Source organism: Mustela nivalis (genome assembly GCF_964662115.1).
Source record: "Mustela nivalis genome assembly, chromosome: 5".
NCBI classification, from domain to species: domain Eukaryota; kingdom Metazoa; phylum Chordata; class Mammalia; order Carnivora; family Mustelidae; genus Mustela; species Mustela nivalis.
In genome coordinates, this window is record NC_139024.1 from 152,548,952 (window position 1) to 152,563,693 (window position 14,742).

At 45.3% G+C, this 14,742-nt stretch overlaps 2 protein-coding genes across 5 annotated transcripts in view; one reads left to right on the forward strand and one right to left on the reverse strand.

The window, feature by feature from the left end:
- The window catches only part of LOC309865113 (uncharacterized protein), a 112,588-nt gene extending 103,395 nt beyond the window's left edge, over positions 1 to 9,193 (reverse strand). Inside the window, exons 1-2 of one of the 4 annotated variants that reach the window (XR_014311960.1) lie at positions 9,130 to 9,192; positions 7,865 to 7,952 (exon numbers count right to left, since the gene is read on the reverse strand). Coding sequence is in view for 1 of the 4 variants with exons in the window: in XM_082731333.1 (XP_082587459.1) it covers positions 7,877 to 7,894 (18 nt within the window). In the remaining 3 variants the exon portion in view is untranslated. Of the gene's footprint in view, positions 1 to 743; positions 953 to 7,864; positions 7,953 to 9,129 lie in introns of those variants that run through there. The other 3 variants (XR_014311961.1, XM_082731333.1, XR_014311962.1) reach the window with 3 other exon arrangements.
- A 127-nt stretch (positions 9,194 to 9,320) lies between these two features.
- Positions 9,321 to 10,228, forward strand: HDGFL1 (HDGF like 1). Its single transcript, XM_082731323.1, has one exon. The coding sequence runs from the start codon at positions 9,411 to 9,413 to the stop codon at positions 10,119 to 10,121; it is 711 nt and encodes a 236-aa protein (XP_082587449.1). The 5' UTR covers positions 9,321 to 9,410; the 3' UTR covers positions 10,122 to 10,228.
- Positions 10,229 to 14,742: the final 4,514 nt, after the last annotated feature.

A 14,742-nucleotide genomic window follows, 5' to 3' on the forward strand; every position in this document is an offset into this window, starting at 1 on the left:
AGTAAAGGAAGGGTGCAGAAATGATAAAATATGTGATTAAATGTAGTAAACTAATAGTAAACAAAAAATATATATATATATTATGGGGTGCCTGGGTGGCTCAGTTGGTTAAGCAACTGCCTTCAGCTTGGGTCATAATCCCAGACTCCCAGACTCTAGTCTGGCTATGGGCTCCCAGCTCCAAGGGGAGTCTGCTTCTCCTTCTCCCTTCTCATGCTTTCTCTCTCACTCTCTTTCTCTCAAATGGATAAATAAAATTTTAAAAAATAAATAAATAAATAAAATGAAAATGTAAAGATGTAAAATGTCAGACAATTACAAAGGCGAGTGTTGAGTCTATTCAACATGATAGAGTCTTCAGATTTGGTTGGAAAATTTGCAGAGTTACGTACGTTCAGTAGTAATTTCTGAAGGAAGAAAGTTACCAGGCCAGGGAAGGGAACTGAGGAAAGGGAGACTGGTAATAATGACGGTGATAATACTGATGATTAGATAGTACACCTATTAGTCTATAGGAAAGTAGAAAAACAGGGAGATAAAGAAAAAAAACAACAAGGGAGGCACGGTAAATCAAATACACAAACTGAGTTGATAGATACAGAATTTATCACAAAATGTTAAAAAGATTAAATTCAACTTAATAAAATTTTAGATCGAACGCAATCTATGCAGAGATTGGTTTCCAGGGTATCATTAAACGAAAGGGCATACAAAAGTTAAAATTAAAAAACTATACCACTCACCTGGTAATCAAAAAAAAAGCTACTTCAGGGCGCCTGGGTGGCTCAGTGGATTAAGCCGCTGCCTTCAGCTCAGGTCATGATCTCAGGGTCCTGGGATCGAGTTCCGCATTGGGTTCTCTGCTCAGCGGGGAGCCTGTTTCCCTCTCTCTCTCTCTGCCTACTTGTGATCTCTGTCTGTCAAATAAATAAATAAAATCTTTAAAAAAAAAGCTACTTCAGGGGTGCCTGGGTGGCTCAGTCGGTTAAGCGTCTGTCTTCAGCTCAGGTCATGATCTCAGGATCCTGGGATCGAGTCCCACATCATGCTCACTGCTCAGAGGGGAGTCTGCTTCTCCCTCTGCCCCTCCTGCTGCTCATGCTCTCTCTTAAATAAATAAATAAATAAAATCTAAAAGAAAAAAAAAAAAGCTGCAGCAGCATGCTAATACCAAAGTGGAATTTCAACCAAAAGTCTTCATTAGGGCAGTATCATTGTGATAAAATGAAGGTTCTAATAGAAGCCAAACAATATAAAAATAAGGAATATGCATGTAGTTAAGAACAGTGTCTCAAAATGTACAAACAAACCTAATTTAAAGGAAACTGATAAATCTCAAAATACCATGGAAAATCTTAATGTATTTTTAATCACAAGTAGATGAAACAATATTAGCAAGAGTATGGAAACACTGAATAAACAGTTCATAAGCTGGCTTATGCATGTTGATAATGGATATATAAAAATATTGTATCAATTACAAAACAGATCACAGATAATATCTCAAAATGTATCATAGAATGGATATAGCAGAGACCACCTTGTATGACCATTAGTTAAAACAGTCCATACTCATGCTATCTTCCCCACATCACTGGGCCTCTCCTGGGCATACAGTAAGTGCTCAGACATTGCGAGCCCTGAGCTGGTATCCTAAGCAGCTTAAAAACTCCCTGTCAAGTCATAGGGGTCCCGCAAAGCAAACAGAAGAAAAAAACAGAAACCTGAATGAACCCAAAGTAGTCTTTCATGATATAGAAAACCTACATGTTATCATTCTTTTTTTCCTCAGGTATATTTGAAATGTGCAAGGCAGCTAAGATTAGCAAAAGATAAAACTCAATTAACTCTTCCAAGTTATAATTGGTGAAAGTATTATTAATTAATATTAAATGGTTCAATTTACTAATTTAAACATTTTGATTGATTTAAACATTTATTGATTGCTCAATGAAAATTTTACTGACTTTGCTATTACTACAAGAGAAAAAAGTGTGGTCAGCCATCATGAAAGAAGATGGCAGCTGGTAAAAGTCTCAGAATATACATCCTTTGAAATTTTTAAGAAAAGGGGTGCCTGTATGGTTGGGTAAGCGTCTGCCTTCAGTGCAGGTCATGATCTCAGGGTTCTGGGATTGAGCCCGTGTGGGTCTCCCTGCTTGCTGGGGAGTCTGCTTCTCCCTCTGCCTCTGCTGCTCACCTTACTTGTGTTCTGACAAATAAGTAAATAAAATATTTTTTAAAAAATAATGAAAAGAAAATATTCAAAGTGCTCTTATGTGGTTGCAATTTATAGTTATAAATATTCTGAGAGAAAAAAGAAAAGCTGGCAGTTACTTATTTAATTTTTGAGAGAGGGAGGTGGGGAGGTGCAGGGGAGGAGGGAGAGAGGATCTTGAGCAGGCTCCATGTCCTGCACAGGCCCCGATGGTGGGGCTTGGTCTCACCACCCTGAGATCATGAGCTGAGCTGAAGTTAAGAGTCACTGAACTGAGCCATGCAGGTGCCCCAAGGATGGGCATTTTACAATTTTTTTAAGATTTTTTTTGAGAGAGAGAGCACACGAGAGGGGAGAAGGTCAGAGGGAGTAGCAGACTCCCCATGGAGCTAAGAGCCTGATGTGGGACTCCGGGATCATGACCTGAGGCTAAGACAGTAGCTTAACCAACTGAGCCACCCAGCCACTGGATGGCCATTTTAAAGAGAAGTAAGTGTTCTATCTGTAATACTTTATGTTGGAGAGATACCATGTCTACACTAACATTACTTGATGTGTAGCTAACATCATTTTACCTTTACACATATCTGCCTATCCTAGCTTACCAGCATACTTATTTTTCTCTTTATTATTGTAAGAACTGACACTCACTCTTAAGATTAAATCTATACCTTCATTTCTCCCTGTCCAAACGCTGTCATCCAAGGCAGATAGATACACATTTTTTTTTTTTTTAAATTTCACTTATTTAAGTAATCTCTACACCCACATGGGTCTCCAACTCATGACCAGAGATCAGGAGTCACACACTCTTCCGAATGAGCCAGCCAGACCCCCTGACTCACTATTTTTAATGTAAGGATTCTTGTAAACAGAACTCAAATTGTTACTGAAAAACCCTCAGGGACCGTTAACTCTGCTAAGGACGCTAGTTTCCCCACTGCGCTTTTGTGATCCTTCTAAGCACTTGTCCGTGACATTTCTGTTTTCTTAGTATTTGCTTCATCCTTTTCTTTTTCTGTCAACCAACTTTTCTGGAGGTCTATCGGTTATATTTTTTGAATGACTGTGCACATGATGAATAAGTGGGCAGGCAGAAAAAAGAAAACTCAAAGAAAAAGGAGAAAGGCAGTGCAGTAAAGAGCTTTAACAATGAATTGGGAAACAGAAAGTGTCTACCATCTATCAGTGTTTGGCTGCGACTTGCTCAGGAAACACTCACGGTTCTCTTGTAATTTTACTTATCAACCTATTCTCATTATGGCTCTATTTTGACAATCGGGAATAGAGTATGGGCTTTCGTTATGTCTGATTTTGAAGAGCAAAGGTGGTAAGACTGTGTACCCTAAGTGTCTTACGTATGTATTTCAATTTTGCATGTATCCCATTTTGCATGTCTACTATGAAGAGTTGCCAAAGAGAAAAGGGGTAGCATCGTTTGTTTCACCGGGAACCTTTTTCTGAGGCATCTGAAAGTGTGTTTTCCTCACTAACTCCATCTAAACAATGAACAAACTCTGTTAAAGAGAAGAAGCAATGTTTGTTGAAGATTTTGCTGATCTCAAATGCTGGTTCAGGAAAGTTATGTTGAATTTCTATGCCCCGATTTTCTTTTACTTGCTCTCTAGCCCATGCTTATAAGCTCGTGAATTTCTATGAAATCTCTAAACTCCCTAGAGGACTTACAGATTTCAACAAATAATACACATGTTCCCTCATTTAGAAAAACCTCAATCGTTCTGAAGGCAAAATATTTCTTTCACAGTGTTTAAAAAGACAAAGCCATTCAGTTCCAATAATCCTTTGATGAGAAAGATAAATACCAACTCAGCAGAGGTATCTCTAATCTAAAACTAAATGAAAAATATAAGGCATTTTATAATAATGAGATATGAAAAACTCAGGGCATCTGGGTGGTTCAGTTGGTTGAGTGAGCGACTCTTGATTTCAGCTCAGGTCTGGATTTCAGGGTCGCGAACTCAAGCCCCACCATCAGGCCCTGTGCAGGGCGTGGAGCCGACTTTAAAAAATTATCAAAAATGCAATCAAAATTATTTTCTATCTTCAGGTACCATTTCCATTAATTCAAAATTAGACATCTGGGTTGAAATATTCCCTTTTTCTTGTCACACACATTATTGATAATTTCCTTAAAAGAAAACAGTATAAATTACTTATTCCCCCAAATCTGTATTTTGGTAATTATTTTGAAAGCCACGAGACTAAGGTAGAGTCGGAGGTCACTGAGGTGAAGACAGTTTGTAACATCAAAAACTTGAGCAAGGTTTTCCTGAAAGCGTTAGATATTTTAACCATCTGCATGACATGTTCATGTAACAAGGGCAGGATTGAAATCGCAAAGCCCAGACCCATAGGTGCTGATAGACGTGACCTTGATGACCTTGGATCTTTCAAAAATGTGTTTTTATGGCATGAAGAACATGTCCCCTCCAAAAACCAAGAAAAATATATGTAACTATATTAAAATTAAAGAGCACTGGCAAAGTGTCAAGCTAAATTTAGAGCCAGAAAAAAATTTGTGGGCAGGAGAAACAACAGTAATCCCTCCCAAAGGTATCATGTATCGCAAAAATAAAAAGATTCAGACTTTAACAAAAGAGTAGTACTCCCTATGTTTTTTTTTTTTTTTAATCTATTTGACAGAGAGAGACATAGCAAAAGAGGGAACACAGCAGGGGCAGAGGGAGAGGGAGAAGCAGGCTTCCCACCAAGGAGAGAGCCCAGTGAGGGGCTCTATCCCAGGACCCCAGAATCATGACCTGAGCCAAAGGCAGACGCTTAACAGCTGAGCCACCCAGGTGCCTCTAGTGCTCCTTATTTTAATAGTAATGACTATTAGTAATTGAACATTTAATAGATGCCAGGCAACCTATTTGACACACACTTTTTGTTCATTTGAAACAGCCTTTCTCTCAAATGGGCCCTAAGTTTACACACATTTTAGATTTAAGAACTAGGTTTCACATAGGCTGATAAATCGCCTGCCTTATATATTTTCTTTCTTTTCCCTCAACTTCATATTTTAAGCATTTTCAAAGTCATTAAATTATACCTTAAAAACCTTAAAGACACAGAATATGGCCATCTAATTACGTAATTATTATGTAAATAGACCATTTTATTCATCTAATCCTCAAGTATTGAATACTCACCAGCAATGATAAGTTATTTGCTTACACTTTGCTCATTACATAGATTAAAAAAAAAAACCCATACATTGTCATGTAATAGTTTGAATAAATATCATGCAAGATTCAAATTAGAAAAATATCCATATTATTGAAATGTTTCCTTAATTTTTTCCCCAAAGAGTAATGTGTAAAACCTCTAAACTCCCAACACATCAGGATAATAAATTATCTGTAACCATCCACGTGTATTAATTTTCGAGCGACATTCTTCTTTCCAGGGTCACAAAAACAGCAGTTTTGCAAACAGTCGTGATCTAGGTGCCCTGTAACATTTGTGACTGGTCAAGGAGGCCCAAGTTGCTCGCACACATACACCACTGGGGCAGCCTGTACCTTCTGTCTCCCCTCCTAAAATGCCATCATCAAGCTTAGGTACAGGGTTGACTCATTATTCAAGTTGATAATGATACAGCTCCTTGGAAACTTCCCATACATTATCCTTTAGCTCCGGGACATCCCCACTGATACAGCTTCTCCTACCCCCAACGGATCCCTTGGATTTCAGAAGTCTCTGAGGCTTTAGGGGTTAGGCTAAATGGACATTGATAAAATGCAAAGGTGACAAAATATAGAAAAATGGGCATCATCTCCTGTGGCTTTCAGAAAGGACAGCGGGGGGATTTTCTACCCACGGTCACAGAGGGCATTTTTTTCTGTATAATTGTGCCTGCTAGAACATTTTAAAAAGAAAAGCCATGACCCCACATCCCAACCGTGTATAAACACTTCTGTCGTATAGACCCAGAGGAGGCTAATATTTTTAACGAAGACAAGAGCACAGAAAGAGCAGTTGCATTTATTTTATATCATAGTTTACATCAGACTAATTGAATTTTAAACTAATTAAACAAGAAAACATCAATTAGGTATCTATTGTCTCTCTTGTATAATTATATTGTTTTATCGCCTGCGTCTCATAATTGTTGCCAAGCAGCCTTTTAAACGCGATCATGAGTTTTTCAGAGAAGGAAACCAAGAAGGGTTACCCGTTTTGGACTCTAAGGGTTCTGAGGGGTACGCTTCTGCTGAAATTAGGGCCTTTTGACACGCAGGTGTTCTTGGCACACTGGTTTTTAAAAAAGGTCTTGATCTATTAGATACAGCTGAGCTCGTGGAGCTCCAGTTCCTAAAAATTGATCATTGTAGTTGCTCAGGAGTATTCTGTACAACAGCCCAACCCACACTTAAGCAGGTTATCCTCAACGCCACTTCCCTCTGGTCTCCCCTTGGAGCAAGAGAGACAGTAATTTTTAAGAACAAGTTGGTTTCAAGGGTAAGATAAGCCAAGCTTGAGCCACTTAATTGCATCGCTGAGAACGCGGGTGTCAAAGGAACGAGGCACCTGTGAAAGCGGTGCCTATTAACTCTTTAAATGCATTTCCCATTTCCTCAACCTTCCTTCCCATCCTCCTGTCTCTGGGGTCAGCTACCACAAGGGAATCAGTTCCGGCGAGGAATACTGCTTTTAAAAATAGTATTCCCACCCAGCAAAATCGCTTATGTGGACTCGTGCAGAAATTGTGCTGGGTATGAAACTGCTTGTGTCACATGGACTTGAGCTGGCGCAGACTCTCTCATTCTTTAGTGCTCTTACTCGTGAATCTACCCCTTTCCATAGCTCTTTACTCTCACTTAGTCTAATAATAATAAGAGCATAATAATAGTAAGCATAGCCTAATTCCTACCGAAGATGAAACTCTCCACACTTTGTGAGCAACGACCGTCACATCCATGGTTTGGACTTTCATACCCCTCATCTCATTAATATTTTTAACAATCCTGAGAGAAATTCAAAGTATTTCTTTAAACACCTTAAGATCACATAGCAGAGGCTCAGAATCAAGATATCTACTGCCAGCCTTACAAGGCCAGTCAACAAGTAAGGGACGCAAGAATTCTTTCTATTGTGTCTCCTACTACCCTTCCCAATCCTAATAACCACCGACCCACGGAGTTCTCCTGGAATTCCTTTGTGTTTATGCAAAGAACACAGGATTTAGCATTTGAAGACTAGCTTGGGATAGCTTGGGTTTCTATTTAATGAAGTCTCCAGGGGGACTTACCTCTGAAATTACATGTTAATGTCCTCAAACAGAAGCATCTTTGTGCCAGCCTTACAGGACCACACCAGGAGAGGTGAAGATAGGACAACACTGGTCTGTGCCCAATAGAATTTCTCTTACTCCTTGCAGATCTGGGTGCTTCTCTAGTAGATTTTCTTTTTTGCCTCTGTTTCCTTTTTGTTTCAGTTTTTGGTAGATTTTTGGTTCTTTGCTCTACCCTTCAGATACCCAGTCCAAGTAATACCCACACGTCTACCTGTGTATCTGCCGTGAGACCACAACCAGGCGATGGCCTGGGCTTTAGCATAGCCAAGGGGGGAGAAAAAAGGGCGCGAGTGTGTGTGGCAAGACCTCCGCTTACAGAAACTCACATTCCTGCCTACCATGGGCTCCACCGCCATCCACGATGTTTGCTTTCTCTTCTGCAGCTATTTAACACTCCTAGCTCTCTGGCGCTTTCTGTATGAAGTTGAAACAAGGAAATGTATCAGATTCATCTTCCTAGATTCCTCTTCGTAGCTGAATGTGCTAAAAATGGCTTGACTGAAAAGCTCAAAGAGCTTGTTTAGAATGACCAGAGTGCATCCTATCTGTTTGGCCTTGTTGGGAGAAGGTAACTCTTGCCCAAAGCAGGTCTCTGCTATCCAAAGACAAGTACGTCTGATCCAACCCATCAAACCAGAAACAAATCTGAGCGTAATGAGATGGGTTAATGGTTCTCATTCTTCCCTGGTCACTGCTGGGTACACTAGGAAGGAACATCTGTGTAGTTAAACAGATGATTGATATTGAAAGGTCTTTGTCACAACAGCCAAGAGTACTATTTTGAGAAATCTGGCTGGATTTCAAAGTGCAAGCTCACCACCAGCTCGAAAAACTCAAAAAAAAAAAAAAAAAAAAAAAAAAAAAGATGTAGAAAGCCTTATAACAAAAGCAGTTACACGGAAACTCCCAGAAGTATCCATTTAGAATAGTCTTCTATCTGGAGAAACGTCTCTTCCTAAAATAGTCTCTCAGCTGAGATCATGCTATTTTTTAGTCTAGCCCCCAGGAAGCCCTAGTTACCAACAGCTTGTTTGACCTGAGCAGACCTCTACCTAGTTGTTAAACACAACCAGCCCACGTTCCCCTATTGTAGGAATATTTTGAGAGCGTTTGATATACTCTGTGTTAGAACCATGAAGTCTGTTTACAGTACCTAACAGTCACCGAAAGGATCAAGTCCACATCCAGCACGCGGTGCAAACCTCCCCATGCAAAGCAGGAAATTCTGATATGCCTGCTTCGCCCTGGGTCATGGTGCGGACGTCAACATTTTCCCAAAACTACTGCCCGTTCAGAAGACGTGCACTCGGGACATCCCAACACTATCCCTGACCCCGTCCCTTTGTCAGACCCCCCGACTCTGCTAGAGACCCGGAGGAGGCTGCAGCGGCAGCCCTCAAAGAAACCAGGAAAATGGTGAAAGCCCTGACCCAGCCAGGCCATCAACGGCTCCCAGGGCGAGAGCAGGGTTTGCCGCTGCGAGGTCGGGGCCCGCACGGACACCTCGAGTTTGCTCTGGCCGGTTCCTAGTGTCCCCCACCTCTGTGCTCATGGGGTCACCGCGTTCCCCCACCGCCCGGCCCCATCTTACCCTCTCGGGGCCCCTCTCGACGGCCCGGAGGCCGAGGGTCCCCGGATCACCAAGCCGCGGGCTCTATCATTCTAGAAACCGCGGCGTCCGCCCTGGGGCCTCCGCGCTAGAACCCTGTCGGGGCGCCGAGCGTTGCGCCCGTCGCGGGGCGCGCGGGGCGCGCGGGGGGCGCGGGGCGCGCGGGGGGCGGAGGCCGCGCGCCCGGCCCAGCCCAGCGGCCGCCACCCGCCCGCGTTCCGGGCGTCGCCAGGGCCTCCGCCGAGGCCGGGTCCAGCCCCGCCATGTCGTGCTACTGTCGGCGCAAGTACCAGAGCGGCGACCTGGTGTTCGCCAAGCTGAAGGGCTACGCCCACTGGCCGGCCCGCGTCGAGCACATGGCCGAGCCCAACCGCTACCAGGTCTTCTTCTTCGGGACCCACGAGACGGCCTTCCTGGGCCCCAAGCGCCTGTTCCCGTACGAGGAGTCCAAGGAGAAGTTCGGCAAGCCCAACAAGCGCCGCGGCTTCAGCGAGGGGCTGTGGGAGATCGAGCACAACCCCACCGTGCGCGCCGCCGACTACCAGCGGGCGCCGGACGGGCGCGGCGCGGAGCGGCCCGGGTCGCCGCCGGACGCCAGCGCGGGCCACACGGCCGGCCGCGGCGAGCAGCCGGGGAAGCCGGGCGGCGACGGGCCGGCCGACGAGCAGGCCGAGCGGGCGGCGCCCAAGCGGGGCGCGGGCGAGCTGCCCGACGGCTCCCCGAAGCGCCCCCGGGAGGCCGAGCCCGAAGCGGGGGCGCCGCCGCCGTCGGAGCCGCAGCAGGAGCAGGAGCAGCGGGAGGAGCAGGAGGAGGAGGAGGAGGCCGCCGCCGGGGAACGGGCCGCGCCGCCCGCCGTGGAGCCCGACACCCGGGGCGCCGCGGCCCAGCCGCCCCCGGAGGTCCTCGAGCCGCGGGGAGAGGCCGCGGCCGTCGAGGCGCCGACCCCGGTGGGCGGAGAGCGCGACAGCCTGTAGTCACCAGTTTCGAGAAGAGCCCCCACCCCGTTCCCGCCGCGGCCGGGCTGGTCCTGGGGAAGCGGGTCACGGCCTGCAAACTGGGACGCCGCCGCCACCGCCACCCCTGCCCCCCATCCGCCCACCGCCCCGGGGGTTGACCCGGAGCGGCAGGCCACCCGCACCCCCGAGATCGGAGTCAGGCCTCTACTGCCCGCCTGGAGCTGCTTCCCCGAGGCTTCAGTTGAGGCCTGGCCCGGCCGTTCCCACCTCCAGACACCCCCTCTCCCTCCCCCCCGGGCACTCCGGACCTCTGCGTGGGAATCGGGGGTAGGAGGGAAGGGGTGGAGGGCACCTACCGAGCAGGGCTTGGGGAGGCTTCCAGGGGCCCGGAAGGCGGCGGTGGAGGCGGTGGGCGACCACCTTCCGGAGCTCTCCCCGCCCCTCCCATGCCAGTGAGCCCGGCTGCTCCGATTCACCGAAACTGGGACCCCTCCGGGGCCAGGGCCTCCCTCCTTTCTGAGTCCCGTTTGGACCTTCTGGGATTTGTCGTTTTTTGTTTTTTTTTTTTTTTTTTTTCCCATCAATGTGGGAACTTCCCAGTTGTCCGTGAGATGGGAAGGGTCCGCTTGGCCCGGCTCTTTGGATGCGTTTCCATCTCTGCGGTTTCGTAGGATGTTCTGGGGAGACTCGTGGCCACCCCTTTCCCTCTCCCCACCGCCTCCAGGCCACCCTACAGTCGTATACGTCACTCAGGCATAAAGGAAAAGGCATGCAGTTGGGAAAATATTTTTAACGAAAAGATTTTTTTTTTTTTTTCCTCCAATGAAGAACTACCCTGGCCATGCCTTCTGTCAGCCGGCCAGCTCTGCCACTGCAAACTCCATTTCAAAGATGAACTAAGAAGGTTCCCTTTCTGTTTGGGGTTTGAGGACTTTCTTTTTATAGTTAAAACTTTGGTGTTCCTTGGCAGTGCCAATTCCCATCCATGACGTCCCACACCCCGACCCCCTCAGCATTGTCACCAGACCTGAAATGTAACTTCCTGAGAAGAGAGAAGGAAGTGGGTGCCCCCTCCCTCCCCAGCCTCTTCCCGAACCTCTCCATGTGCCCTTCTTCTGTTGTCTCCTTCCCCTACCCTTCTCCCTTGGGCTCTGATGAAAAATTGTTGACTGTAGCTTTGGAAGTTGAGAGCTGAACTATTTCAGTTCCAGGAAATAAAACTCGTTGATTACTTTAAACAAATCTCAGGTCTGTTCCTTTGGTTTCTGAAGAATGGGCCCTTAGGATGAATGCCCCCTCACATCCTGCCTGAAAAGCAATCACTGGTAACACACAAGGATGTTTTAGAATCCCTCCCCCACCCCCTTGATAAACCTCCATTATCTCAAGGAGTGTGCCCTCCACACTGTTCAGAACCAATGGAAAGAAGTCAACTTAAAATGTTTGAGTGGTGCTACCCTGGGACAATTACTGAGTTTCTAATACTCGACATGCTGTACCAAACAACAGATTTAGAGAAGAAGCAGCGTAAGAGGCTTGGTCCTTTCTTTTATTGTTGTGATTGCTTTCCTGGATCTCATTACTACCCTCCTGATAAAAGGCACTTGCTTTATATTTCCAGTTCTTAAAATATGTCCTATCCGTAGAATACTTTGGGTTATCTTCAGTGGCTTTTTGCATATACTGGGGGATATTTAAATATCCTTAATGATAGCGGCATGCTGCTTTTCCGGTCTTGTGTTTGTCACACTGCATGAATGCGGAGGCTTAGTAAATACTGGAGTCCTTTTCATAGAATACACCAGGCCATCAGCAACCAGCATGGTTGGCAAATCAGACAGCCCTGTTTTCCAGCCCTGAGTAAGGTGATGTTATCTTCCTCTGAGGCGGATGTCAAGATGATTCCTTGTTTTTCAGCAGCTGCTATTGTAGGCCTATGAATACTCGAAGTTACTATTTGATGAATGTCTACCATGTGCCGAGAAGAATGACCTCATTCAATCTTTGTAATAGTCTCAGAAGGGAGACCTTGATATTCAAATTTTCCATTGGAAACAGCATGGTTCAGCGAGGTTAAAGTGGCTTTTCTTGTGCTTCATGGGACCCTGAGGATTCCAATACAGGTTTTACTGGTCCCAGCCTAAACTTTGTCCCCTGAATTACACATTCAAAAAAACAAAAGCACTAACCATGAAATCAGAAGTTGATAAAATTGCTTTTTTAGTATTGATAACAAGTAACTGGGAGAGCAGCTAATTAATATGTTCTGTACATAGTGTCTTTATTAATCCAACTGCCCGATTAAGTACCTACTATTTTCAGTTTAAAGGCTGGGGACCTGAGGTTCAGAGGTGCTAAGTAATTCTCCCAAATAAGTAAATTTCCCAAGTAAATGAGCTAAGATTCAAAGGCAGGTCTTTGTCATAGGTCACAGATGCTTTGTTTCATGATCGTTCATGGGTTCCTGTTGAACGAAATGGGAGTACTTACTTTCCACTACTATTTTGAAGTGAACATTTAGAAATGTACACGGCCAAGAATGTATTAAACAGTGCTAGTGGGTGTGTAAAAAAGACAAACAAAGCATCTGGGGCCCCTGACGATTGTTTTGTCATTAAAGGGCTTGGTAAAATGATGAGGACCATTGCACATTCCCGGTTTTTCAAGAAGTGTGTGACTATGGGAAGTTCAAATATGGATTGATAGATTTGCCACAGGCTAGCACATGGTTTTGATAAGGTTTTTATGGACACACATCTTCCGAAATGATTCAATAACCTGGAAGATAGAAAATGAAATTACTACCATTTGAGTCCTTCTCTTTATATTATCTCTTTCTCCCTTTTTTTGTATCTAATGTTGGGGATGGAAGAAAGTTGGTGTCTATTAGGAAGCCTCGCATACATTTGCCTTCCCAGCGACATCAGTATGGCTGTGAAAATGCCATCCATCTAACAGAGCCTCTGAACAGCGATACACAGAAGTAGCACACACAATCGCAGTGCAATCAAGAAAGGGAAATGCAGAAAATCTGTATTCTCAGCCCTCTTCTCTGAGGTGGCAGACCCCGTGTGTATAGTCTGGTGGTCGAGAGATGGGTTCTTTGTGTGTGTTCTGAAAAAGATGCTAGTCTGTAAAACATGTTTGGCTGTCTGTAATTCCCAGTAATTCCAGTGGTGTATTTTTTTGTTGTTGTTGGTTTTGTCTTTTTCTAGAAAATGCATGGCTCAGTAACAGAATTACCGATCATTAACGAGTTACCTGGCTGAACAGAGTGCTCCGCCGGGCTTTTTCCTGACGCGGCGTTGCAGGTACCCAACCGCGATCAAGAGTGTTCGGAAGGTCTTGGGTAGGCGTTCCATGCAAGTGCCCGCTCATCTGTTGTCAGTGATCTGCAGACGCATTTAGCCTACTGGCTTCGGTAAGGCTCTCCAAGCATTTGATGTTTCAAACAAACGTCGCCAATGATGTCACTGTGGCAAGGGACTATCCCACTGGTGGTTGTAAATTTTGTGTCTGTCTTTTAGCTCCCGAGCTGTTCTGCAAATTCTCATCAAAGGTGCAGATTCGTCTTTGTGGCTTGTACCTCCGTTTTATGTTTCCTGGAGTCGATATGTAGGGCCCGTAGGGCGTCTCCTATTCACTTCGTTGTCGACAGGCTTGTCAAAGAGAAGCTTTGGCTGCACACACGATGTGCACGTGCTGCTCCTTGCAATCGGGAAACACCGCCTCCCCCTTCTGGGCCTGGCCAGAGAGCCAGCCCCTGTGTTCCTCCAGCCATCCATGCTCACATGGACTCTATTCTAATTTCCTGCACAGTTGTTGCCTTTCCACTGAGCTGGAGGAGAAAGAAATACGTTTCGTTAATATTTTATCCCCATTCCCAAAACAGGCCATCACAGAAGCACACAGTAGCGATTTTCTAAATGCTGGGACGTCTGCCGTCCGATGCTCCTTATAATCGCGGTGCTGGAGAAACCGTCACGCGTGAGGCTGGACACACTCTGACCCCATCAGGGAGGCAGGGTAAACTGACTTACACACTCACGACGTGTGCAGGCGGGGGTGATTTTACGTCCATCATTTTCATAATGCCTGGGTGCCCAGGTATGCAAGAGAACATTCTGGTGGCTGCCTTTATCAGACAGGAGCCATGTTTTAGCCCTTCAGCCTAAAAGTTAGAGCACTAATGGGTGAGTATACCACAGAGAACTCGGATCTGCCATTCCTTCAGCCTTAATGACATAGATGCCTCAGTGGGTGTAGACAATTCTCAGAAAGGAATGTATTTAAAGGCACAGGATCTGTTCACTACACAATATGGTCCCAATCTCAGAAGCCAACTCTCGGGCTTGTATAGAAACACTTATGTTTCCCACTCCTGGTGGAAAAATTGACTGTATTAGACTTTGAGCTCTTTAAAATAGAGACCTCCTAAGTGGTTTTCTAGAGTCATTCTGACAGCAGACGATTTTCTCTTTGCAGTCTGATTTCATACGTAAACTTCACCTTTACCGAAAGGATCCTGAGAGTGTCAGAGAACACACAGAAAAAAAGACTGCGGCCAAGGGCTCCAGATGGCCGGGGGCAGCTTGTGGCCTCTGTTGATGAAGGACACGCCCAGGCATGGAATGTTTGA